Here is a 26300-nt window from a genome sequence, read left to right as displayed (position 1 = left end):
AAAAGTTTGGGAGGGCGGAAGAGCAGAGATGCTGGAGCTCAGACTCCGCCCCCGATTGCTGAGGCCGGATTCCCTATCCCGGAGGCCTCGCCGCCAGCCACGCACGCCCCCGCCGCTCCGGTCGCCCTTGTAGGTCCCGCCCGTAGGTCCCGCCCCTGCCGCTCAGCCCCGCCCCCAGCGCGCCTGTCTCCTCCCCGTCCTCACAAACCCCGCCCCGCCCCCGGCAGCGCAGGTTCAGTTTACAGCCTTTAGAAGCTGCGGCGGCAGCGCCGCTTCCGCCCCAGGGCTCAGGCTTCCAGTCCGGCTAGCCCGGTCCGCGGGCCATGGAGTTCCGAGCAGCGGATTCGGAGCAGCCGGCGCGTTCTAACCTGCCCGCCCGGTTAGCACCCCGCCGGGGGAGGGGGCGGTGGGGTCTGGGGAGAGGGGTGGAAATCCCTCGTCTATCCCGCCCCGGGCCTTTCCGTTAGTGAGGTAGGAGGGATGGGGTGGGAGTCGGGCTCCTGGCTCCTGGTTCTGTCTGACCCAGACTCGATGGATGACCTTGAGCCAAGGGCTCCCCCTGACTGTCTCTCCTTCCCCGCCTATACAATGGGGATTGAGTTGGCGGGAGGTTTCCCAAGGATCACTGATGCCAGCTCCTTTAGGATGGGAACAGTGCTTCCCCTTGTTTGGGGACTTTAAGGCTTTTGATTCCCAGAAGCCATCTGCCTTGACCCCAGCCTGTACCCTTCCCTGCCTCAGTTTCCCTGAGCAGTTTCTTCAGAGGCCTGGGACCCAGCTCTGAGTTTCTGGGTCTTGGCAGGTCCCAGGCTCCCATCCCTTCCCAGCCCGTTCCCTGGAGACAGCAGCCACCCGGCTGCTGAGCGGAGCAACAGCATGAAGGCTCGGGTAAGTGGCGGAAGGAGGAAGGCTCACAGGGGACTTGGAGGTGGCTTCTGGCACAGCAGCCTCGGTAGCCTCTCCCACCCCAGGACTGACTATCACTTCTGACTCCACTGCTCCTGAGCTGAGGAGAAGGGCAGACTGTCCTCAAAGTCCAGCCCTGATCTGCCAGGTTGTGTGGCCCCATGTAAGTGGCATTCCTTCTTTAGTTTCAGTGCCTTGCCCATCTCCCCTGTAAAATGGAGATCATAGTACTACCTCCTCTGAGCATCCCCAAGGTCACCCAGGTGAGGCATCTGGTCACCTGGGAGGGGGACACGTTGTGAAAGTTCAGTTTAGCTGCTCTTGACTTTATTCAGAAGCCCCTGGTTGTGCCAGAGAGCCCTGGATGTCTTGGGGAGTCAACCATGGCTGCCTGAATCAAGGTCTCTGGGTCCCTCGTGGGCAGGGGACCAGGTACCAGGCAGAGCCTGAGGCCTCAGGGTCTGAACCCCACCCCCACCCCCACTCACAGCTGGCCACACAAAGATTTATTTTTAGTAGCTGATGTGGTTTGTGGACAGAAGAAGGTGGGCCCCTGCAGGATGTGCCTGGAGGGATGGTGGGGGCTGCTTTTTAACCTCTGACTTTCAAAGAGCACCAGCCAGCTGCTAGGTGATTTCAAAGGGTCAGCAGAGGGACCTGTGCCTCTGGGGCAGGCTGGGAGAAAATCAGAGCCCAGTGAAACACAGGTGGTGACCAGATGGGCTCAGCACACAATAGCAGCCCCAGGTGGCCTCTTCTTGAAGACTTGGTGGGGGTATTCACTGAGTCAGCCAGCAGGGGCAGGGGGCCAGGAGAGCTTCCTGGTTCAAATGGCCTTTGGCACGTGGTTTTGGGAGGCGGGAACCTCTGGGCTGCAGCTTTCAGTTACTGAAACCATTTCTTAGCTAATCCTCTTCTCCCACCCTCTTTACTCACCCAGTCTGCTGACCCAGATGATCGTCAGCTAGGGGGACGGCCACTGAGTCAGCTAGGGGAGCGGATGGGCTGTGGGCATACAGGCAGTCTTATCCCAGGGTCTGAAGGGGGCTTGTTGCCCTTCTGATGGGCCACTCTCCTGTCCTCATGTGCGCTTTACAGTAGCACTTTTACCATTGCCCTCATAGTAAGTTCACACTACAGGCGTTCTGTATTCTGTAGAGGAAACAGGGCCAGAGAGGTGGAAAGTCATACCCAAGGCTGCACGCTGCACCTCGGCTTCTACAGCCTGGTTATGAGGCCTCACCTTGCTGGTGGTCTTGAGCTATGCATATCACCCCAAACTGGTTTCCTTATCTAGAATATGGAAATAATGATAGGGCTTATTTCCAGGGGCTCATATGCCCTGAGCCTGACAACCGAGAAGAAGTCCTGATTAGCAGAGACTGTGGACTCTGCTGATATTCTGTGAGCTACTGAGTTGTGGTTTGGGCCATTGAGGCTGGGGTGCAGCACCCCTGCAGAAGCTTCTAGGAGCCCCAGGGCCCTCCACTCCCACCCCATGACCACTGTCTCCCCCAGGGTCGGCTCCTGCTCATCATCCTGTGTTCCTTGGGCTTCTCCGCCATCTACATCCTGCTGTGCTGCTGGGCCTGCCTGCCCTTCTGCCTGGCCTCCTGCCTGGACCCCCACTTCTCTGTCAACTTCCGGCCCACTGTGCCAGGGCCCCTGCACTTCAGTGGGTACAGCAGCGTGCCAGATGGGAAGGTGAGTCAGCTGAGCAGCCCGGCCAAGGGTGCTCCCCTCACTGCCCACTCTAGGGGTAGTGAGAACTGGGCTGAAGTCAGGCCGGCCTGGACCCTGGGCTCAGCTCCTCTGCTCACCAGCTGTATGATGCTGACCAGTCACTCTGAGCCCCAAGTTCTAAAAGGACATTTTTTTTTTTAATTCAACAAATATTGCCTAGCTGCTCTCAGCTGGGTGCAGGGGATAAAAAAGGTAAGTAACACAGGATGGCCACCTGGGACGCCCAGTCTAGTGGGGGAGACAGACATCATCACATCATGGTGATACATGCATCCTGTACGTATTCCTCCCTTCCTTCCTTCCTTGGGGGAGTAATTAGGTTTATTTATTTACTTATTTTGATGGAAGTACTGGAGATTGAACCCAGGACCTTATGTATGCTAAGCACACACTCTTCCACTGAGCTATAACCTCCCTGCTGTCCATTTTTAGATTTAACTGTCTGCACGCCATCCATTTATTTAGCAAGTGTGTATTTGGTGCCTTGGATGTATCCTGCCTTGTGCTGATCGTTGCTGAAGATACAGACGACACAGATAAAAGTCATATCAGCCCCAGAGCTCCTCCTCTTGGGGAGCCAGGGATGATGGAGCCCAGAGGTGGCAAGCCAGCTGAGGCCCCTGCCCCACGGCATCCACTCCCCATGCTTTCTCTGCTGGGTGAGGTTAGGAGCACTATACACCCCTCACTCTGATTTCAGCGGCCTCATCTGGTAGGTTTCATGAAGGCATCCCCAAGCAACACCCAGTGCATGAAGCTCCCAGTTCTGAGTCTGATGACTCTCTGAATGTTGGTCAGAGGGAGATGTGCTCAGGGACCCTGTCTTGGAGGAGACCTATTACAGGTCTTCATCCCTCTGTACGTGGTGGGGCCAGGGGGCAGCTGAAGTTGCTTTATCTGTGAAAGGTGATCGTTGCAATTCTACCTCTGGAGGGTTGCTGTGTAGTCTTGGCTGAATGATTCATGGACAGTGTTAGGAACAGGTGCTGTGTAAATCTTTGATCGAGATGCAGAAACAGCTAGGGTGGTGGGGGGCAGGGTGGGTCGAGGGGGCCAAACTCAGGCCCTCCACAGGTTTGGGCAAGTGGGCCAAACGGCGAGGTGGGCTGGGCCAGTGTCCATTTCAGACACTCAGAGCCCATGGAGACGTGGGCCCAGGGTGGCCAGATCCTCTGAGTTTGTTAACAGAAGCTGAAAATCTAAATTTTGAATGTCCAGAGGGCTGATTTTTATAAATTAAGGATTAAAAGACCTTGTGCAGGACAAGCAAACACCACCTGGGGCTGGTGGTGACCTCAGATCTAACAGACCTTAGTTGTCAGGACAGGCTCAAACTGAGAGCAGAATAAGGATGTCTTGTTCTTTTTTGCTGGGGCATGGAAAATGGGGCTATGAATCCTTAAATCAACATTATGTTAGACATAAAACGTCCCTGAGTGGGCTGCGACAATGTGTCTTTTAGTGACTAGAATTAATGTTCCCATATCCTTTGCAGGCACCTGTAAACCTGTGTTCCCCCAGGAGAGCATGGAGACCTAGGGTGGGGAACAAGTCCTTTTCCGGGAACTCTGACCCCTGACCTCCAGTGAATGTTTGCAGGCTTATTGGCTTGGCTTCTGCCTCTCAGGGGATAATGAGATGGAGTGTGGGCCCTCACTGTGCCCTAGGTCTGTGTTGATCACTCTCCAGGCATTTTTTTTTTACATTTTTTTATTGAGTTATAGTCATTTTACAATGTTGTGTCAAATTCCAGTGTAGAGCACAATTTTTCAGTTATACATGAACATACATATATTCATTGTCACATTTTTTTTTCACTATGAGGCTCTCCAGGCATTTTTAATTGAATCCTTACAACCCAGTCATGTAGATATGATTTTCATCCCCATTTTACAGATGAGGGAACAGAGGCTCAGAGAGGCAAAGTGACTTGCCCAAGCCCACACAGCTAGGAGGGGACAGAGCCAGGACTCAGGCTCAGGACCAGAGGTTCCCAATGTTGTCGTGGGCACTAAAGAGTGCTTTTACTTATAAACTGGGCTGATGAGAAATGACTCAGGTAGAGGAGGGAGTGACCTCAGAGTGATTCTGAAGAGCCTGCGTTCATATTTACCTAACACATACGTGGCACCTAATCTGTACCAGGCACTGCTCTGAGTGCTTTGTAAATATTTGGTTATGTAACCATAATGAGGAACCACAACACACTATTAGAGCCTCAGCAATAGAGACAAAGGCAAGGAACATTGCTGATGAGGAAGCATGGGACCTTGATGGTAGAATCTTAGCTCTGCCATGTTGCTATCAGTGTGACCCTGGGAAAGTCGCTCCACTTGCCCAGCCTCAGTTTCCTCGTCTGCAAAATGGGTTGGTAAAGTACTTGAAGCTGATATAGGTGTCAATGCAGTCAGGGGGTGTTACTGGGTGGAGGAGCCAGTGGGAGGGAGTGGAAGCTGTGTGCCCATGCCTTTCTTTCTTTTTCTCTACCTCCTCTCGCAGCCGCTGGTCCGAGAGCTGTGCCACAGCTGTGCTGTGGTGTCCAGCTCCGGCCAGATGCTGGGCTCAGGCCTGGGCGCCAAAATTGATGGTGCTGAGTGCGTGCTTCGCATGAACCAGGCACCCACCGTGGGCTTCGAGGCGGACGTGGGCCAGCGCAGCACCCTGCGCGTCATCTCCCACACGAGCGTGCCGCTGCTGCTGCGGAACTACTCGCACTACTTCAAGCAGGCCCGAGACACGCTGTACGTGGTGTGGGGCCAGGGGAAGCACATGGACCGGGCGCTTGGCGGCCGCACCTACCGCTCGCTGCTGCAGCTCACCAGGATGTACCCGGGCCTGCAGGTGTATACCTTCACCGAGCACATGATGGCCTACTGCGACCAGGTCTTCCAGGACGAGACGGGCAAGAACCGGTGAGCTGGGGGCCTGCCTGCTGGGGTCTCCCTGGCGGCTGGGGGCCTGCCTTCCTGAGGAGCCTCTTATCTACCGAGGGTCTGCTCTGTCAGGTGCTGGGGCTCAGCAGTGGTAGAGGCAGACATGGTCCTGCCCTCTGATGGGGGATGGGAATCAGAGGGACTGTCATTCATCGAGTTATCATATAGCTCGTGAATTCCAAATGGTGGTAAAGGGCATTTGGCCTTGCCAGCACGGGTTGGCGAGCACTGACTAGTGTTAGGGTTGTGTCAGGGAGCTCTTCCCTCTGGAGGGGATGTTCTGAGACCTGAATTGGTCTCTGAAGTCCCTTCGAGATAATGAAAGTAACAGCTGCAGTTCTATCAGCCCTTTTCATGCTCCAGGCACTGGGTTAAGTACTCTGCGTTCAAGTCCCCTTTTATCTCTCTCCTGTGGCCTCCTCCCCCGAGCCCTGGCTCCTCCCCCCGCCTTCCCAGCTCAGGAAATACAGCCGCTAGCCTCTAGTTTTTCAGCCAAAAACTTGAGCTTTGCCCATGACTCCCTTTGTTTCATCCCCTACTGCATGCAGTAGGCTCTTGAATCTCCTTCTGTGCCCACGGGTGCCACCTTGACCTAAGCCACCATCCTCCCCAGCTTTTGCAGCACACTCATGGCTGGTCTCCCTGCTGCCACTCTTGCCCTCCGTGGTCTGAGCTCCAAGGGCCCCAGGGAATTTATCCCGTCAGTCACCAGCCCTCACTGTATAGCAGCTTCCTGTCACATGGAGAATAAAACCCAAACTCCGGCCTCCTCCCCTCCCCTGGCCTATAAGACCGCATGATCTGGCTGCTTCTGTGACCTCCTCTTCCTCCGTTTACCCTGCTGCTCCAGCTGCACTGGCTGTCCTCAGACGTTCATGTTGTTCTCACCTGTAACCCTTTGCACATGCCGTTCCTCCCCTCAGACCCTCCCATGAATGACTCGTTGCATTCAGATGTGGATGGACTGTTGCCTGGACCACCCCATCTGAAGGAGCACCTCCCACCTGATAGCCTTCATCCCATTCTTTTGTTTCACCGTTTTCCCAGCAGTTCTCTCCCAGTCGCCCCTTCCTTTGAGGATGTTAGCACCTGTGGGACAGGTTCTGGCCAGCAAGGGGCTTGGGAGGTGTTCAGTCTGAATGAATGAACCAGCCCATAACCCCTTGGTTGAGGTGGAGGTGAGTGGCCCCCAGCTGGGAGAGTAACCAGTGCTGGTGCTTTGGGAGAGTTGAGGCCTGGGGTAGCCACATGGTCCCTTGCTCTGAGTATGGTGTTGGAGCATGGAGGAGGAGCTGGGCTGACAGCGTTTCAACTCCGTAACTGCCTCTAATTATTCCCATTTCACAGATGGGTCACTGAGGCTCAGAGAGGTTCACGAGCAAACTTGATGCCCCAGAGCAGATTCAGGGTTCAAACTGAAGACCATTTGACTCCAGAGATTCCTTCTTCCCCACTTTCAACTACTGTACCCTGCTGCCCACTGCTGTCTCCCCAAGCTTGGTCCCTTAGATATGGAGAGAATGTGATCTGGGCTTCCGCAATATCGCTGGGATGGAGGGTGGTAGTTTGCTCAAGCCCTGCGAGGGTGGTGAGGAGAAAAGACCTGGGTTTGCACCAGTCTCCACCTCTTGCCTGCTATTGGCCTTGGGCTGTCTCTGCCCGCCTCCCCTCTGTAGGGGTCAAGGTGAAAGGCCCTTGGCTGAGAGGGTCGCTGTGCCTTGAGAGAGATGAGTCTGGAGCTGCCACACAACGGCTTGTTCCTAGTGGAGCGGGGCAAGTTGAGGGGCTGGGGGTGGGACACAGCCGGGCTGACTGTGTTTCCCCCTCCCTGCCAGGAGGCAGTCAGGCTCCTTTCTCAGCACCGGCTGGTTCACCATGATTCTCGCCCTGGAGCTGTGCGAGGAGATCGTGGTCTATGGAATGGTCAGCGACAGCTACTGCAGGTCAGGCCAGCCGGGCACCGGGCAGGAGGGCACCATGGGCCCGTCCATGCTGGAGAGGGGGTGGGCTTCCCAGTGGGTGACTGAGGCACAGACACTCCTCGGCCTGGCACTAGTTCGCATGGTGCCGATGAGTAGGTAGGTGTGCGGGGCTGGCATCTGCGTGCTCCGGGGAAAGAGGGGTCTCTCACCATGAGCCCAGCACAAGGCGCTTTGCATTTTTTAAAGTTTTTTTTTCTTTTCTTTAATCTTTTTATGGAGGTACTGGGGATTGAACCCAGGACCTCATGCCTGCTAAGCAAGCACTCTGCCACTGAGCTATACCCTTTCCCCATGAGACGCTTTGCCATTTTTTGACCTGTGGTCTCAGCCTGGAAGGTAGGTACTACCATCCCCATTTTACAGATGGGTTATTGAGGCTCACACAGGGTATGTCTTTGGCCTGGAGTCAACCAGCTTGCAAGAGGCAGAGCCAGAGCCAGGGCTTGAACCCTGGCCTTTGGGATCCTTGGGCAGCCCTATTCCTTCTTTATCTATCGTGGTCCTTGGGACCAGGCATGGGGCTCTGTGGCTTGTAGTACCTGGTGAGGTGTGGTTGCAGTAGGTGGTAGGGTCTGGCGGGAGGTGGGAGAGTCCTGGTGCCTCACGCCTGTCCCTGTTCCCCACCTGCAGGGAAGAGAGCCACCCCTCGGTGCCTTACCACTACTTTGAGAAGGGCCGGCTGGACGAATGTCAGATGTATCTGGCACATGAGCGGGCACCCCGCAGCGCCCACCGCTTTATCACTGAGAAGGCCGTGTTCTCCCGCTGGGCCAAGAAGAGGCCCATCGTGTTCGCCCATCCGTCCTGGAGAACCTAGTAGTCCTATCTCCCCACCGGCCACGACACTGTCACCAAGCCTCTGTTCCAGCTACACTCCACCAGAACATTTAATTTATGAATTCTGCCTCTTGCCACATGCTTAGCGGACCCAAGTTCGCTTCCTGCCCTACCCATCTCAGGCCCCCAGACCTAGGGGGAGAAGAGGGGAGCCCGTGGCAACCTTTGCACCCTCCTTCCCACCCTTGCTCCCTGGATAATCCGAATTTTCATTTTGGGGTTCATCCCAGCTCCAGGCTGTCCAGTGGCCTTTGCCCCCGGGGCTGGCAGCCCCCAACTCACCAGCATCATGACTTTTGACTGTGCACCAGCCCTGGTCCTCACTCCCCACACTCCCTCTCCACCTGCCTTTGGTGCCACACTTCCCAGGCTGGGTGCCCTGGTTAGGGCAGCCCAGAGCTTGGGGTTTACTGGGCAAAAGGGCCTTTGAACTGTGATGGCCAGGGCCCCCTCTGGAGTGTACGGGTAAACATGTTTTCAAGAAGCCTGTCTCGGGTGTTGTCATGTATCCAGGGGTGGGGATCGGGGCTCCTCTCCCTCCCACAATCCAGTAATAATCTGTTGTCTTGAGGGCAGACCTACCGCCAGTGGGGCTTCTGGCCATTTGACTTGCCTGTGTGTTTCTTCCCCAAGAGCCTACTGCTTCCCCGAACCAGTCAGGGAGCCTCCTCCCCCCAGGGTCAGGGAGCCTGGCCCCGTGGCGGCATAGGAAACTCTCCAGCTCTGAGACTTCCATAGGACCTCACTTGCACCCAGTGGGAGGAGAGCCTGGGGCCTTGGAGGAAATGACTCTGGGTGGGAGGAAATTCCTCCACCTCGTGTTGCCTCCCTGATCCATGGTCAAAAGGACCTTGCCAGTTAAATTCCCTGTTACCTCTGGCGTTGGTTACACTGCTTAAAAGGAAGGCGGAGGGCAGGCCCAGGGCTTTCCTCTGAGTTTGTTTCCTCACCTGGAAAGTGGAAAAGCAGATCCACCGGTGAACAGATAGCAAGGATGTGCAACCATCCAGGTGTGTGAGGTGGGCAGTGTTATAGATGAAGTGAAGCCATGAGGCTGAGTCATGCAATCCTGGGTCTGAGAGCTGAGCCTGACTGTCTGTGCCCTGCACCAGGGGGCTGGAAAGAGCCCAGGGGGTCTTCACCACCACTCCTTTCTTCTTTCTTCCCTCCTCCTTCCCTCCCTCTTCTGGAAGCCAGGAAACTAATGGAGGACCAGGACCTCAGGCTCTCAGCTGAGGTGGAGCCTGGAGTTCTAGCTTCTAGCTCCAGGGCTCGGCCACTTCATTGGTGTGTGACCTGTGCAGTTGCCTGGGTGCCACACTTAGCTTAATGTTCTGCTGTCGTCACTTGAAATTCTTCATATGTATATATACGTATGTGTTTGTGTGTGTGTGTGTATTTTTTTTTTTTAGCAAGGAGCTTTGCCTTTTCATTTCGCCCTGGACCTCACAGATCACATAACCATTTGTGCCTGGGAGTCTGGGTGACCTGAGACACTCCCTGTGCCGCTCTCAGCCTTCTCAGGGGGGTCTGGAGACCCGACACCTGACCCACAGGCCTGCCTTTTGTGCCCTGCCTCTCCCTACCCAGAGCCAGGTGGGCCCAGAAGCCTCTGCAGGCATGGGAGGAGGGAGGACAGCCCTGAGCTGGGGAAGCAGGGAGGAGGCTGGCAGGCCTGGCAGTGGTGAGTGTTTCTGAGCAGATGATGGGCAAACTTTAACGGTGGGCTGTAACCTGGCAGGCAGGGGGTTGGTGGGGGAACTTCCTGGCTCAGAGGGAGGGCGCTGGAGTCAGACCTGGCCTCACTCTGGCTCTACTTCCTGCTGTGGGACCCTGGCAGATTAGTGCCTCCCTCCAGGCCTCAGTTTCCTTATCTGCAAAAGGTATTAAAGTGCCTACCTCATGGGACTGTATGAATTCAGAGAGGTAAGACCCATAAAGTGCTTGTCCCCAAGACTGGCACTTGGGTCACCCTTGCTCACCTAGCCCTGCCTTCCTTGTTGGTGACAGATGGACAGGAAGACTTTCTACCCCCATCAGCTATCTGATCACAGCGTCATCCTCAGTCTCCAGGGTCTACTGGTTTTGCTGGGATTCCAACTCCACCCCCTCCCGGGATGTCCCTCCTCCTGCTCCATTTCCTGGGAGATGTTGGCCCAGCCCTTGGGCCCAGTGCACAGAGGCACCTCTGTCATGGCCCTGCCCCTGGGTGGGTAGGATGTTTACTGCTGGGTTGGTCCAAATACTGTCTTTCTGGAGTGGTGACCTGGCAAGACTGACCCACCAGCTACTTCCTGCAGGCCAACGAAGACAACTGGAAACTGGATCTGGGCCTGTTGACATCTCTCTGGACCTTCTTCTTTGCCTCTATAGTTCCTGCAGCTTCTGGGAGGTGAGTTGGGGGACAGGAGCCTCCTCCCAGTCCTGGGGAGTGTGGTGGGGGGCACTTACTTCAGTGTGCAGCACCTCTTTGGGCCTCTGTTTTCCTGTCTCACTCTGGCTCCTTTGCCTTCTCAGCAAGCCTGCTGGGGACCCACCTACTTTCTCCTGAGGACAGTGGGGAAGCCAGGTGAGCCTCATAGCCTGGTGGTATCTGTCTTAAGGGGCCTCTCCTCAGAAGGAAGTTGGGGCTAGGCCCAAACATCATCTAGCCGGGTGAGGAGAGGAAGCTCCGTTCTTCCAGGTACTGCTGGACACCCCTGTGCCGTGTTGCCTGGGCCAGCCTGAACACTCCGGCCTCTGTCTGTGAAGGACCAGGTTCTTCCTGGTTCCAGACCCACTGCCCAGAGGCCTCTGAGGACTCTTTCCAGTATCTCATGGAAGGGAAAAAGCCTAACAGTGCAAAAATTGCTAAGGGGTGAGGAGGGGAGGGTCACACCCAGGACCCCCACCCTGGGGCAGGAAGCACTGAAGCAGAGGGTCAGGGAGTAGCACCAGGAATGGCCACAGCCTTCCACCCATGAAGGGACCCCCTAATCTTGTGGGGCCAGCCTGGGGCTTTCAGAAGCAGAAAGACTTGTGATTATTCAGCAGACAGGCCTGGGGGAGTCCTAGCCCAGGCACCTGTGCACTCTCTGTGCCTCAGTTTCTCCCTCTGAGAAGTGGGAGTAACAGCAATATCCATCTTACAGGTTATTTTAATGATTCAGTGAGGTATGTTTGCAACTGCTTACTAGCCCAGGAGAAAGCACCTGACATACAGGAGCTGTGGTATTTTTTTATCCTTGTTACTGTTCTTGAAGTGGTTACTGTTCTTGGGGCCCAGGAAAGGGAAGCCAGCCAGTCCTAGAGCAGAGCCTCCTGCAGTGAGCCTGGGCCCAGGGGCATGGCAAGCCTGAGGAGGAAATTCCAGATCTGGAAGCCGGATCTGGATTTGGTCCAAGAGCTGGACTGCCGTACCCTTTTATTTCCAGAGTCCCAGTCATTGGCCTGGGGCTGGGAGCAGGGCTGGGGACAGGACGCCGCCACCTCTAGCCTGTAACCTGCCAGTGACCTTAAGCAAGGGTCTCCCCATCTCTGAGGCCCCAGCAGTCAGATTCACCAGGCATCCTGCCCACTGCCCTGCTCCCTGTTCCGTGGTTCTGTGGTTTTCTGTCCTGCGGCCAGCAGGGCGAGTCAGGTGGCTGAGGAGGGCTGGGGTGAGGATGGGGCTGGGGTTCAGGAAGTGGATAAAGGTGGACATCAGAGCGACAGGAAGCCTCCCTTGTCTGTTCACACTTCCCCTCTCCCTCCCACCCCCTGCCTGGTGGGCAGTGTCTCTATGGCCTGGAGGCTGGACCTTGGGCCCACTGACTTTTGTTTTAATTAAAAACAAAGTGGTATTAACTTACCAAATGAGTCCAGTGCAAACCACCAGGAAGTTTATAAAGCAAAAAGTGAAGATAGGCCCCACTCCACCCTCCCTGCATCCACTGTCCAGGGGAAATTGCTGCCAACAATCTTCCAGTCACCTTTTGTGTGCATTTACAAACATTCATGCATAGACCATTGTATAAAAAAAGGAATCAAGCTATATATGCAGTTCATTTTTTATAAATTAAAAATAAGTTTTCAAATATAAAAACATTGTGTGACCATTACCTTCAAAATTTTGGAAAGTGCAGTTAAACCAATAGTAGACAGCAGCCCATAATCTTATCATTCTGGAAATAACCACTATTAACACTTACATCATTGTGATAGGCAAAAAAGTATCTCTTCATTTTCATTTGATATATCTTTCCTCCTGAATGACAGCATGCATTATACTTGTAAATTATAAAACACAATATAGTGAATCTCTTGAACTCATGTCCCACTTAAAGACCAGACCTTTTATTCTAACTCGTACACCCCTGCCTTTCTTCCCCTCTCCAGCATCCCTGCCTCCCCACAGAGACAGCTGTGTTCTTGACTTTTGCTTTTAAAACTTTAATCACTCTGATAGTTAAAACTATCTCCTGTCCCTGGCTATGAGAGGTGGCCTACTGCCTGTTGTAGTTCAAACAATATATTGTGTAGTTCTGTTTGCCTTCCAGGACTTGTCTATTTTCACTCCTCCTGTCTGTAAGATTCACCTTGTCATTTCCCCTGCTATATAGTATCCCACCATGTGAATGTATCATAATGTTAAGAAAAATTTCATTCTGCTTGATAGATAAATGAGCTGTTTCCAGGTTTGTATTATTTCAAACAATGCTGCGGTGAACTTTGTTGCATACGTTTGCAAGAGTTTCTCGAGGGTATATATACCAAGGAGCAGAATGCAAAATATTACAACTGTTTCCTAAAATGATTGTAGAGGTGCATTTTTTAAACTTGCTTTCTTCACTTAAATATCCTGTAAATATCCTGGACATCTCTTCCTGCCTGAGCCTACAGATCTGCATTATTCATTTTAGCAGGGCTGTGCCTTTGTTCATTTAACCAGGCATCCAGCATGGCTACTTGTTTTTTTCACTGTCACACAGAATGATGTAATGAATACCCCAATAATTATAAGAAGTAATGTAACATTTTTAATCCTTACAACACCCTGTGAAGTTGTTCTTCCTTTTTCCCAGAGGCTCGGGAAGCATAAGTAACGTGCTCAGGCGACACAGCTAGTAGATGGCAGAGCTGAATTCAACGGTGGGCCCCTGGGTTCACCCAGGGTGACTACTGGGTGCAGGGCTCTGGAGGCCCGGGGTAGGGGCGCCCAGGGAGAAACTCAGCCGACTCCAAGAGCAGTGTGCTCAGGGACTTAGTTTCCCCATCCCGGTCGTGGAGACAATAAAGCGAGGTAGAAGTGGGCCTGACCCACACTACAGGTTTTCTGGAAGGCTGTTGTTATTGTGGTTGTCACCACAGGCTGACCAGAGAAGTAAGCGAGGCGCTTCCGGGGTCCCTCGCGTCTCACCCATCCCCTCCTGCACCGCCGGGGGGGGGGGGGGGGGCGGAGCCACCCGCCGCCCCTCGAGGCTCCGCCCGCCTCCCAGGCCTGAGCCCCGCGCGGCGAGCGGCGGCTTTAGGACCCAGAGGGTCGGTGCTGCGGCGGGGCCTGGGCGGTCGGAGCAGCGCAGACCCCGGCTCTCCGCTCCCGGCGCCATGTGAGGGGGCTCGGGGGCTGCGGGGAGCCGGGCGCTCCCCGTGGAAGGTGAACGGGAGCCGCGCGGAGGCGGGCAGCGGGAGGGGGGCGCTGCCTGCGCCCCGGTAGAAGGGGGTCGGGAGCCGCTGGGGATGGAAATTGATGCGGGGGCTCCCGGGGCTCTCCTAGACCCACTCACTCTTGACAGCCGCGCCTGGAGATCCCGGTCCTCGCGCCCAAGGGCTTTCGCGGGGTTCTCGGGGCCTCCTGCCGCTGACATCAGAGCTTGGGGACCCTGCCGCTGTCCTGCTTCCCTTCTCTTTCCAGCTGGGGCTAGAGCGACGGACCCCCTGGCGTGCTGGAGGGTGCGGGGACTCAGGGCAAGCGGGGCGCGGAGGGTGAGTCTCCCCTCTTGCAGGTGGACCCACGATTTCGGCGCCCCCCATTTGGATTTAGAAACCTCCCTCCCCCTTCTCCCGGGAGCGCTCCTCCTACGCCGTTCCTAGGGACGTCCGGTTACTGCAGGACTCCCTGAGCTGGGAGAAGCAAAGCCCCGAGACAGAGGGTAGGGTGTGGCCCCCACCCTTAACCCAAGATTCAGCCCTCCCGCGCGGCCCACCTTGGGTGTGAGTCTATGCTCCTGGCTCAGAGCTCTGGGCTGCTGCCTCCCTAGCCTGAGCAAGTCGCTCCCCAACAGGCCTGCGCCCCTTTGCTGGACCAGGTGCTGGTCACACACTCGGGTGGCCTCTAGTCAAATCCAGCCCTGGGGGATCCTTGAAAGAGATCCGATCAGGCTCAGTCCTGGGCTACTCCATGGAAACAAACCTGGAAACAAGGTTCCCCAGCAGGTTTTGGACAGCGCTGCAAGGCACTTTTCTTCTCTTAACCTCAGTCTCCTCATCTGTGAAATGGGGATAAGAGCCTCCACTGTGCAGTGTTGCCAGGAAGATTCAGTGAGTGGGTGATACTTAGCAAGGGGTTGCATTCTAGAGGGAAGTTGCTGGGCTAGGCATCGGTGGGCAGGGGAGTGTTTTCCTGGCAAGCTCCTGAAGAGGCAGGCCTTGAACAATGAATAACCACACAACTAACAGCTGCTGGCACTGAGCAAGCACTTTCAAACCCTGTGCTTCCGTTACCACATCTACTTGAATCCTTCTAACAACCATGTGAGTTACCTGCTCTTATGATTCCAATTCACAGATGAGGAAACTGAGGCTCAGAGAGGTCACATGGCTTGCCCAAGGCCCTTCAGCCAGTAAGTGGTGGAAGCGGGATTCACACTTGAACCTGAGATGCTGTACTGACCATGGCCTACTCAGGGCAGGATTGTTACGGGGCTGACCAGGGGGATAGTGGTCCTGGCTGAGGGCACTGCTCAGGCCAAGGTGGGAAAGTTGGGTGTGGGCCTGGGAAGTGGAGTGCTCTAGTGTGTCTGGAGCATGGGGCATCTGAAGGAAAGGGTAGTGAGGGGAGGCTCTGCTCAGAAAGGCAGCTGGGATGCCAGAGGTGTCAGGGCCGATGGGGGCTACCCAGCGATTCTGGACAATTTTTGCTTTAATGGGCTTTGAGTCCAAGGACAAGCTGCTTTTCCCTTCTGATGAGCCTCAGTTTCCTGATCTGTACCGCTGGGACAGGACCATGGTGAGAGTCCCGTTGAGAGTCCCCGGCAGGCTGCGGAAAAACCCGAAGCCAGGCTCGGAAGGAGGGGGCTCCCGCCGAGACGCGGCGGGGTTGTGTAGTGGGCGGGGTTAGGGCCTAACCAATCAGGAGCAGCGCGGGGGCACCTCCTTTGGCCCGGGGTTCTCTGCCTGTTTCTGGTAGCGGTTTCAGAGTAAACAGCTGCTAGGTCAGGGCACTGAGAGAGTGTGCGTAGCTAGGAGGCCCCTGGAGGGAAGGACAGAGCTGGGGAGTTCTTGGGCCCCAGTTTCTCCCTCTGCACAGACTCCTTCCTTAGTGCCTTCTGGCCTTGAATCTGCTGGAGGTAGCTGGACACAAGTACCTACTCCCTTTTGACAGGTGGGGAAATTGAGAAGTTGCGTCCTGCGAGGAGGGTGGGGGCCCTTTGGGGAGTGAGGAGTAGAGCTGGGCTTGTCCCCTCACAGCTGAGGCCACTGGGGCTGGAGCTGGGACAGGAAGGAAGGGCAGAGACAGGAATTAAGGCTGCATGGTCCTCCGAGGCCCCATACTCACCCTCGGAGGATGGGGCTGTGATTATGGCCATTAAACAGGTGAGTCTGAGCTCTTAACCCCCAAGATCTTACTTATTAATGAATGAAGTTGAAACAAAGGGGAAAAAAGGTAAGAAAGAGTTCATTCAGTGGCCCCCCTGCACCCATGTCCAGGGCTCTGGAGGCATGCAGAACGTGTGGGTGAGGACATGTGTGGGCTGCGTTCTCAGAGAGCTCTTAGCCTAGCTAGGAGGAGGCACACAAGAGACATTCCGGGCTCACCCCAGGCTTGGAGGATGAGGATGAGTGGGCGTGAGCAGGATACTGGAGGGTATTCCAGTCAGAGGGGCCAGTTTATGAGTGCAGAGGAGTTTGGGGACATACAAGAAATGTTGCTTTATTGAGGCCTCAGGAACATAAGGCAGGGTTTAGAGTAGGGGTATGAATGGGGCTCCTGCTGTGTGGGTGGAAGTCCCCACCAGCAGTGGAGCCAGCTTTAGGCCTGCAAGTGACTTTAAGAGCTGCAGTGTGGGGAGGTCCTTGCTCAGCGGGCAGAGTAGGAGAGAGCTCTGCCACCACCTTACTGTGTGACCTCAGGCCAGTTTCTGCTGTTTCTGGGGCCTCAGTGTCTCCATATGCAAAATAGATACAGCTCTGAGCCTTGGAAGTCATGGGTGGGGAGGGTGAAGCCTAGGACCAGCTGGACTTAGGGGGGATACCTAGGCCGTGACCCTTTCTGTGGCTTACAGGTGTGACCTCACATCCCTGCCCCCTGGGCCACCTGCAGGACGCTGGCCCCTGCCCCTCAGCAGACGCCGGAAAGAGATGAGTAGCAACAAAGTAAGTGCCCCTTCATTTGTTGTCCTCATCTCAGCTTTTTATGTCCCTCGGTGAAATGGGCTCCTTCGGACCTGCTTCGGTCCCAGTTCACCACAAGTCTTTCTTCCCTGCTGAGAAGCTGCTGATGCCTGGGAGGCCCCGATGTGAGGCCTGCTCTGGCCACTGATCTGTGTGGCTTTGGGCAAGCTCCTGTCTCTCTCTGGGCCCAGGTCCCCCTCTGTCCTCCTAGGCTTGGCTGGTCCATCTCCGCTAAAGTGTTGGCTGAGAAGGGGACTGTGGAGTGCTGTGCAGGGGATGAGGGTGGGGAGGTAGAGGTGAATGGGGGGCTGGGGGAGGGGGTAGTGTTCAGAGTCAAAGATGACAGAATGTTGTGAGCATCACTAAGAAGCTGCCAGGATTCTTCATCATTCATTCATTTATGCTTTCCTGAGCACCTGCTCTGTACCTGGCCCTGAACACCCCTTTTCTAGGATCCACTGCACCACAGATTTGGCAGAACCTAAGAGTTGGGGGTAGGGTGATGTGGTTGTATGTGGGTCCAACCTGGAGAGAGAAACCACACAGTAATTTGAGCAGGGAAAGTTTAATGTAAAGAATTATTAACTATAATGGGGCATTGGAGTAACAAGGGATTAGAACTCTACAGAATACAGGAATAGCAGGTATAAGAGCAGCCACCACCCCCAGGACTGAGATCCAGGCCTTGCTGGAGAAGGCACAGCTCTGGCACACTGGATGGCAGAGAACTGACTATGGTGCTGTGCTGGTGGAAATTGTCAAATCTACCTGCTAGGCTATGAGAAGGATGTTCACAGGTGATAACTCCCAGCAGGCAATTCAAGCACCATGCAAAACTGCTCCAGGGAGGGGAAGCTTATGTTTTTTGGGTATTGCTGGTGGTTGAGTGTGCTCCATGACCTCAACTCTGGAAAAGCTGTGATTACAGCAGGAGTCAGAGGCATTCTGCTTTAAAACTGTCTGAAGGTGGGTGCTGGAGGAAGCCGCTGGCCACTGGGCACTGGAGGTGGAACATGTGCTGGAGAAGCCATGTGCACTGTAGGAGCAAATGCACCAGAATAAGGTGCAAAGTCCCCAGAACCCAGAAGCAAATGCCTATTCTCCTGCAGTTTCTCTCCAGTGCCCTCTACTGACAAAACTTATTATGCAGTGTGCTGGCAAGGTAAAACATGTAAAGGGCCCAGATCCATTTTCACAGAGCAGGCAAAAAGAGTAAACCTGGAGCTGAGAAGCAATACATCGATAACCAGCAGAGATTTCAGCACAAGGAACCAGGACTCCCACGTCCACCTAGCCTTGCAGACCCTGGGCAAATAAATGCCAGTGGACAGTGGATACCACTTTCCACCCTGTCAGCCACATGTTGGTGTACTGACTACCCATGCCTCCTGATTCCTTCCCAGACCCTTTCCCTTCAGGTTTAAATGAATGATAAACATTTATGGACAGTAACTGCTTGAGGAAGACCTGGGCCCTCTCGTTTGAATGCCCCACCTGTCTCCAAGCATCCTTCCTGCTGCAACTGGAGGGATCCTTCTGACAGCCACGTCCAATCCAATCCAACAAACCCTGAAAACCTTCTGTGCTCTGCACCTGGCCGTGGGAACTGATACAGTGGGGATCAAGCCTGACTGAGTGCCAGCCCTCAAAACTCATGGTCTAATGGAGGGATGTGGCGATGTAAATGCAGTGTGATTGGTGCTGACTTAGGTGGTGCTCAGGGAGCTGGAGGAGGCCTTCATGGAGGAGGTAGTGCCTGAATTGGTCTGGAATGAAGAGCAGGAGTTAGTCAAGCATGGTAGGTAGCAAAGAGTAGGGGTGCTGAGCCTGCCAGGCGGCTGGGCCCTCACTGGCCTCTCCCCTCTCCAGGAGCAGCGGTCAGCAGTGTTCGTGACCCTCTTTGCCCTCATCACCATCCTCATCCTCTACAGCTCCAACAGTGCCAACGAGGTCTTTCATTACGGCTCCCTGCGGGGCCGCCTCCGCCGGCCCGTCAACCTTAAGAAGTGGAGCATCACTGATGGATACACCCCCATCCTTGGCAACAAGGTAGGGCAGCCCCTTTGGGGAGCTCTCTGAGAGCTGCCTGGTGACTCATCCTACCCACTGCCTACTGTTGATAATCCCGATTCCTCCTCCTCCTCCACTTCTTCTCTCTACTTCCTCTACCCCTCTTAAAGGAAAGGGTGGACCCCAGGAGTCCTGTGCCTTCAGCCCCTTGTTTGCTCTGTGACCCTGGACTAGCACGCTGTCCCTCTCTGGGCCTCGGTTATCTCCAAAGTCCCACCCTTAGTGCTACTATCTGTCTCCTGAGTCAGAATCTCTTTGGAAAGGTCTCTCTGGTTTTCAGTTATCTCTGTCTCTGCAGGGGAATCTGCACAGGGTTTGGGAGCAGAACACTAGGATCCTTGACAACACAACAACAGTAACTACAACAACTGCCCATTATCAGTTGCCTGCTGTGTGCTGGGCACTGTGATCAGCAGGAGTCCTCATACCAACCCTGTGAGGTTAGCATTATCTCCTTTGAAGAGACAAAAACAAGGCTCAGAGAGGTGACATCACTTGCCCAAGGCCACACAGCAAGGAACCAGGGCATTACCCCTGATGAGCTACAGATGTTTAGCGAGGCCAAAAGTCATTCCTGGGGCTTCTGTTTGCCTTGGGTAGCTGTGAAATTCAGGTTGTTTTTCTGGGGTTCACCCTGTAGTCCTTTGAGCCCTACTGTTTTCGCTGGGGTCAGGGAGAGAACTGGCTTCAAGCATGGACTCCACCTTCCAGGAGGAGGTCTCCCCAGGCCCTGCCTACCTCTCTCTCCTCTCACTAAACATCCTAAATCTTTCAGGTCTTTGTCTACACAGTGTATAGAGCCTGGGGCTCTGAACACACCCTCACTGGAAAAGGGTGAATTAGCAGATGTTTAGAGACAGATTAACACCTAACTGAGACTTTCTTTACCCTAAGAACTCTTGAAAGAGAATGAAAAAGTGGAACCCAGGAGAAAGTGGAACAGCCTGAGTGTGGGTGATGTGGAAGCGAGTAAGACAGAGCTTGGCTTGCAGTTGTTTCCAGCCTGATAGGGGAGGTCAGAAAAGTGGAGCCCAGGAAAGCTGGCAAAGCTGTGAGTTGAGATACATGGGGCATGTTGCTGGATCTTGGAGTAAGGGCTCAGGGAAGTCTGCCTGGAGGAGGTGGCACCTGAGCTTAGACTCGAAGGGTGCATGGGAATTCCATGGGCAGAAAATGGGCTTCAGATAGCATGTGGTTCCAAGCCATTCATTTCATCCATAGGGGAGCAGAGTCCCAGAGCAATTTCCACACCCTTTCCGATTGACAACGTGGTGTCCTGTTCACGGGTGATGTGGAAATGTCATGGATGCATTGGGGAGGATGTCATCTTTGGGGAGCTGGGCTAAGGCTGGGGCTCAGTGGCCGTATAGACCTGGGTTCAAATCCTGACCCTGCACTCCTCTGCTGTGTGAACTTGGGGACATCCCTGCATGGCTGTCCTGTTCTGTTCCTTAACTCTGCCCCAGCCAAGCAGCCTTCTTTTGCTTCTGAACACACCATGGTCATTCCCACTGCAGAGCCTAGTGTCATGCTATTTCTCCTACCTGAACACTTTGCCCTATGTGCTCCTCTTCTTCCTGCAGGTATCAGCTCAGAGAGACCTCCCAGATGACTTTTCTAGGGTAGCCTTCACTCCTTCCACTTTTGATCCCCTGCCCCTATTTTATTTTCTTCCTAGCACGTTTAACTTACCACCTGGTGTTATTCTATCATTTACTTATTCACTGTCTGTCTCCCAAGACCGTGAGCTTCTTGAAGGCAGAAGTGAGGTCTCTTTTGCTCATTGCTCTGGCCCTTGTACTTGGCCATTAGCCAGCTTGCTATAAATGTTTGTTGAATGCTGGCTTCAGTTTCTCTGTCTTTAAAATGGAATCGTAATTCCTGCCTCGTGGAGGCCTGGATATACGAAGCACAGCATCTGGCACTGAGTGGTCTTAACAATGTTGACTTTGCTTGTCCCTCCCCCACCAGACGCTGCCCTCCCGGTGCCACCAGTGTGTGATTGTCACCAGCTCCAGCCACCTGCTGGGCACCAAGCTGGGCCCCGAGATTGAGCGGGCAGAGTGCACAATCCGCATGAACGACGCACCCACCACAGGCTACTCCGCCGATGTGGGCAACAAGACCACCTTCCGCGTGGTGGCCCATTCCAGTGTATTCCGTGTGCTGCAGAGGCCCCAGGAGTTCGTCAACCGGACCCCCGAAACTGTGTTCATCTTCTGGGGTCCCCCAAGCAAGATGCAGAAGCCCCAGGGCAGCCTGGTACGCATCATCCAGCGGGCAGGCCTGGCGTTCCCCAACATGGAGGCCTACGCCGTCTCTCTCGGCCGCATGCGCCAGTTTGACGACCTCTTCCGGAGTGAGACAGGCAAGGACAGGTACCAGTCTCCTGCCTTCTATCTCTGGCCAGCCCAGTGCTTCCTCTCAGCATGCTCTGCCCAGAGGGCGTGGTCACTTCTTGCCACCTCTGGACCGGTTTCCTAGGGGAGTTCGGTTCATGTCCAACAATTAGTATGCGTCATTTCCCGCATGCCCTGCAGGGAGGGCTTCCTCCCAGCGTGCACTGCTCTGAGAGAACGAGGGCTCCCAGCATCCTCTGCTCTGAGGTTGGACAGTCACTCCTAGCATCCTTCTTGGAGAACTCCTCCCAGTAGCATGCCCCATGGAAGAGCTGATCATTCCCAGCAAGTCTTGCTTTAAGCACATGGTTGCTCTCAGCACGCTCTAGTCTAAGAATACGTCATTCTCAATATGCCCTGCTCTGACTAATCTCCCTAGAAAAGCTAGACCAGTGCTGTCCAATAGAAACAGAATGTGAGCCACATGTGTAACTTAAATTTTTATCGGAGCCACATTTAAAAAGTAAAAAGAAACAGGTGAAGTTAACTTAATGTATTTTTCACTTAACCCAGTATATCCACATGTAGACTACATATTTTGTTTGACTTATACTAATTAAAAAAAAATTTGGTTTCTAATTATTCATTGCTAGTATATTGATTTTTATGTATTGATCTTTTATCCTGAATCCTGCTAAACTTACTTGTTGGTTCTAGGAGATTTTTGTAGCTTCTTTGGGGTTTTCTGTGCAGATGATCGTGATGTAAGGATATGAAAATAAGAAGTTTTATTTTTTCCTTACTAATCTATATGCCTCTTATTTCTTTTTCTTGCCTTATTGCACTGGCTAGGACTTTCAATACAGCACTGAATTGTATTGGAAGTGGTGAGAGTTAATATCCTTGCCTTGGTCTCAGTCTTAGGAGGAAAGCATTCAGTCTTTCATCATCAAATATGATGTTTGCTGTAGGTTTTTGTAGCTTCCTTTTATCAGGTTGAGGAAGTTCCCTTCTCACTGGTTTGCTGAGAGATTTTATCATTGTTGGATATTGAATTTATTGAATGTTTTTCCACATCAATTGGTATCATGTGGTTTTTCTTAAGACTATTAATGTGGTAGATTACATAGATTTTTCTTCTTTTTTTATTGAAGTATGGTCAGTTTACAATGTTGTGTCAGTTTCTGGTGCACACTTTGATTTTTGAATGTTGAATCAGCCTTGCATTTCTGAAATAAACTTCACTTGGTTGTGGTGTATTTTTCTTTTCATATATTGCTGGATATGATTTGCAATATTTTTTTGAGATGTTTGTATCTGTGTTCATGAGAGATACTGGTCTGGCATTTATTTTGTGCTATCTTTGCCTGGTTTTGGTATCAGGGTAATGCTGGCCTCAGAAAATAAATTGAGAAATATTTCCTCTTCTATTTTCTGAAAGAAATTATATAGAATTGGTGTTATTTCTTCTTTAAATGTTTAGTAGAATTTGCCAGTGAAACTCTCTGGGCATGGAGAGTTCTTTTTCAGAAGATTTTTTAACTGTGAATTCAATTTCTTTAAGAGTTATAGAATATTCAGATTATCTATGTCATTTTGGGTGAGTTTTGATGGTTTGTAGTTTTCAAGGAGTTGGCCCATTTCATCTAAGTTGTCAAATTCATGTATGTAGTTTTTTGAGGTTTTCTTATTATTCTTTTAATGTCTACAGAGTCTGTGATGATATCCTCTCTTTTATTCTTGATATCGGTAATTTGTGTCTTTTTCTTTGTCAGTCTTGCGAGAGGTTTATTTTCTGTTAAACTTTTCAGAGAACCACCTTCAATCAAATATACCCAAAATATTTTCAGTTCAACTTGTAAAAAATTATCAGTGACATATTCTACATTCTGTTTTTCATACTGTCTAAGGAATCCAGTGTGTATTTTACAATGACAGCTCATCTCAACCACAGCCATGTTATTATGACCATATAAAAAGCCCAAGAGATGACAGCTATGTTTCACTGAGTGCTGACCATGTACCAGGCATTACTACACTTATTATCTTATTTACTCCTCACAGTAATCCTAAGGGATACCTATGTTGTTCTATGCATTTCATGGATGAGAAAAACTGAGGATGTTTTGTGAATGGCCTCAGTTAGTCAGGTGCTCACATGCGCCCATGTGCGGTTAGTGGCTGCTAAAGTGGGTAGTCCAGCCTGAGGTTCTAGGTAACTTGTTCTGTGCCTTGCTCTGGACTTGTGATCACTCCCAGCTTGACTTTCTTTCACTAGGAGTTTGTTCCTAGCATGTACACAACTGCTTCCACTGTGCTCTGTGGTCATGGTCACTCCTAGCCTGCCCAAGTGCGACCAGTCTCCTCGGAGTTAATTCCCAGCATGCCCTCTTCCTATTCTTTCCCTCAGAGGAGCCCTCTCCACACCCTTCATCTCTGTCCAGACAAGCCCTCTGCCACAGCATGCCCGTGCTCCCACAGTGGCGCTAGACAGGGCGAAGCCGAGGTTGGGGGAGGGCCCCATGAGTGTGTGGGAGGAATTCTGAGAAACTCTGCGGGTTGACCACTCCTCCCTACCTGTTCCACCCCTGCCTGCTTGCCCCCTCATTATGACTCCTCTCTGTCCCCAGGGAAAAGTCTCATTCGTGGTTGAGCACCGGCTGGTTCACCATGGTGATTGCGGTGGGGTTGTGTGACCACGTGCACGTCTATGGCATGGTGCCCCCTGACTACTGCAGGTGAGTCCCCCTCCCAGGACAATGCCACTCACTGGCCCCAGGGTGGAGCTGGGGGTCTGGAAACTTTGGCTGGGGTGTCTTCGAGGACCTCTGTTTTATGGTATTCAAACTGCTCTGCAGAGATCTAAGCTCCTTGGAGCTACTGCAGGGACCTCCATCCCAAGCTTAGAGTTTGTATATTAATAATAACTACTATTATTATTATTATGACTATATAAAAAGCCTAAGAAGTGACAGCTATTTTTTACTGAGTACTGACCAGGCATGCTGTACCAAGCATGACTACATTTATTATCTCATTTACACTTCACAGTGACCCTAAGGGATAGGTACGTTACTCTATTCAGGGGTTGGGAGCCTGGCTCCAGACCCCACAGTTCTTACCATTACCCCACATTGTCACCTTCTTGGGGAAAGGAAAAATTTCCACTGCATTAAAAAAAAAAGTTTGAGGGTCATGAAGTTAGTCTACCCTACACCCATTTCACAGATGGGGAAACTGAGGCTCAGGGAAGGGCAGAGATTTCCCCTACTGAGATCTTACAGCAGGTCAGGGGCTGGAAAAGGCAGGATCCTGCTGGTGCCCACCTTGCCCTTATGGTCCGCCTCTGCTCTGCCCCAGCCAGCGACCCCGCCTGCAACACATGCCCTACCACTACTATGAGCCCAAGGGGCCGGACGAGTGTGTCACCTACATCCAGAATGAGCACAGCCGCAAGGGCAACCACCACCGCTTCATCACGGAGAAGAGGGTCTTCTCATCCTGGGCCCAGCTGTACGGAATCACCTTCTCCCACCCCTCCTGGACTTAGACCGCCCTGCCTGTGGGGCACTCAGAAGGGACACGGGAAGTGGGTCTCCGCCCAGCCACCTCTTGGCCAATCAAGACTGGTCGGAGTGTCTTCTGACCAATCAGGCCCTTGAAGAGGGTGTAGCCTCCAGCCATTCAGGGCTTGGGGGCATCTCTTGGCCAGTCAGGGATTTGGATTCCTATGTCATTTATCGGGTGTTGAGGGTATTTCTCGTCCAGTCAGGGTCTGAGCATAGTCAGGGTATTTCTGAGTAAACTGAGGTGAAGGACATGTCCTTCCCCAATGAGGCCTTGGTTCAGAGCCCCAGGATAGACCCCAAATTGTTTCCTTTTTGCTGGGGCAGCAGGGTCCTATCCCAAGGATCTAGGAACTTTGTGTTGCCCTCTCACTTCCCAGAGCCAGAAAGAGTTTGCGTAGGAGTGGGAGCTTTCTGGAGGCCGGGCTGGGGTGTTTGTTGGGTTGTCTGGGGGATGGTGTTGGGGGTGGGAGGCCGGTGTTGGGGGTTTTGGCTCTGCCCTGAGTAGCCTTGGACAAACCCCCTGCCCCTCTTTGGGCATCCTTCTGCCTGCATCAGCTTCTAGTGTGGAGTCTGAGAACCTTTGCACCTCCCCCACCAACCTCCATGGGTCTGTCTTCTGTTAAGACTGGATTCCTCCAGCCATCACCCCTTGCTGGGGGGCTCAGCTCCCTGAAGGTCTGAGGTTCCCTTCCCCACCTCCTCCTGGAAACTTGAGGATATTTTTGTGCAAATTCCCCTAGGGTTTAGGGGACTCAGATAGGAAGGGACAAACCTTCAGCTGTTTTCTTATTCCCTCTGCCCAGCTGCCATTAGCTTGGCTCTTAAAGAGCCAGGCCCCCTTTTCTATTATCCAGCAGTGAGATTTTCCACTTGTTGGAGACTTTGGAACTAAGAAAGGAGAGGATCCCAGCCAAATCGGGGTTTCTTTCAGCCTCTTTGTCTGTAGCTGCTGGAGCTGTCCAAAGGTATCCCTCCAGCTGGGCCTGGGAAGGCTTTAGGGAGCTGGAAGCTGTGTCACCTGGGCTCTGTCTCGTCACTTTATTGGCACTTTATTGCTGGGCCTCGGTGGGGTGGGTTTACCCCCCTGCTCTTCTGGAACCTCAAAGGGAAGACTAGAGGACTTCCTGGAAGAGGCTGTGGAGTGGAGGGGTCAGGTGAAGGAGGAAGAGGCCAGCAGTGAGCCACTGCACATTGGAGTGGAGGGGTGGGGGCCAGCAACTACCCCAGACTTGCTTTTGTAATGATTTGTACAGGAATAAACACACCTGAGTTCCAGCTCTGTTTCCCGTGTCTCCAAAATTGAGATCTGCTCTCTCTGGCCCAGAGCTTCGGACCTCTTCATGGGAACAG

At 53.1% G+C, this 26300-nt stretch overlaps 2 protein-coding genes across 15 annotated transcripts; both read left to right on the top strand.

Moving 5' to 3' along the window:
* The first annotated feature begins 228 nt into the window (after window positions 1-228).
* Window positions 229-8890, top strand: ST6GALNAC4 (ST6 N-acetylgalactosaminide alpha-2,6-sialyltransferase 4). Of its 2 annotated transcripts, XM_031677605.2 has the most exons (6): window positions 229-379; window positions 803-888; window positions 2425-2610; window positions 5149-5561; window positions 7418-7525; window positions 8195-8890. In XM_031677605.2, the coding sequence occupies exons 2-6, from the start codon at window positions 877-879 to the stop codon at window positions 8379-8381; spliced, it is 906 nt and encodes a 301-aa protein (XP_031533465.1). In that variant the 5' UTR covers window positions 229-379; window positions 803-876; the 3' UTR covers window positions 8382-8890. The 2 variants fall into 2 exon arrangements, with proteins under 2 accessions (XP_031533465.1, XP_031533466.1); XM_031677606.2 differs by lacking the exon at window positions 803-888 and having other exon boundaries at window positions 232-379.
* A 1657-nt stretch (window positions 8891-10547) lies between these two features.
* ST6GALNAC6 (ST6 N-acetylgalactosaminide alpha-2,6-sialyltransferase 6) lies at window positions 10548-26225 on the top strand. Of its 13 annotated transcripts, none has more exons than XM_072960179.1 (7): window positions 10548-10793; window positions 10919-10970; window positions 16864-16954; window positions 18842-19021; window positions 21014-21420; window positions 24012-24119; window positions 24742-26225. In XM_072960179.1, the coding sequence occupies exons 3-7, from the start codon at window positions 16940-16942 to the stop codon at window positions 24929-24931; spliced, it is 900 nt and encodes a 299-aa protein (XP_072816280.1). In that variant the 5' UTR covers window positions 10548-10793; window positions 10919-10970; window positions 16864-16939; the 3' UTR covers window positions 24932-26225. The 13 variants fall into 13 exon arrangements, with proteins under 13 accessions (XP_072816280.1, XP_072816278.1, XP_072816282.1 ...); XM_072960181.1 differs by lacking the exons at window positions 10548-10793; window positions 10919-10970 and adding exons at window positions 13866-14015; window positions 14136-14344; XM_072960182.1 differs by lacking the exons at window positions 10548-10793; window positions 10919-10970 and adding exons at window positions 13870-14015; window positions 14274-14344.
* The last annotated feature ends 75 nt before the right edge of the window (window positions 26226-26300 follow it).

The sequence above is a fragment of the Vicugna pacos genome, chromosome 4 (assembly GCF_048564905.1).
Source record: "Vicugna pacos chromosome 4, VicPac4, whole genome shotgun sequence".
Lineage (NCBI taxonomy): Eukaryota > Metazoa > Chordata > Mammalia > Artiodactyla > Camelidae > Vicugna > Vicugna pacos.
The sequence above is the reverse complement of the archived record's forward strand: the minus strand, read 5'-3'. Positions and strand labels throughout refer to the sequence as shown.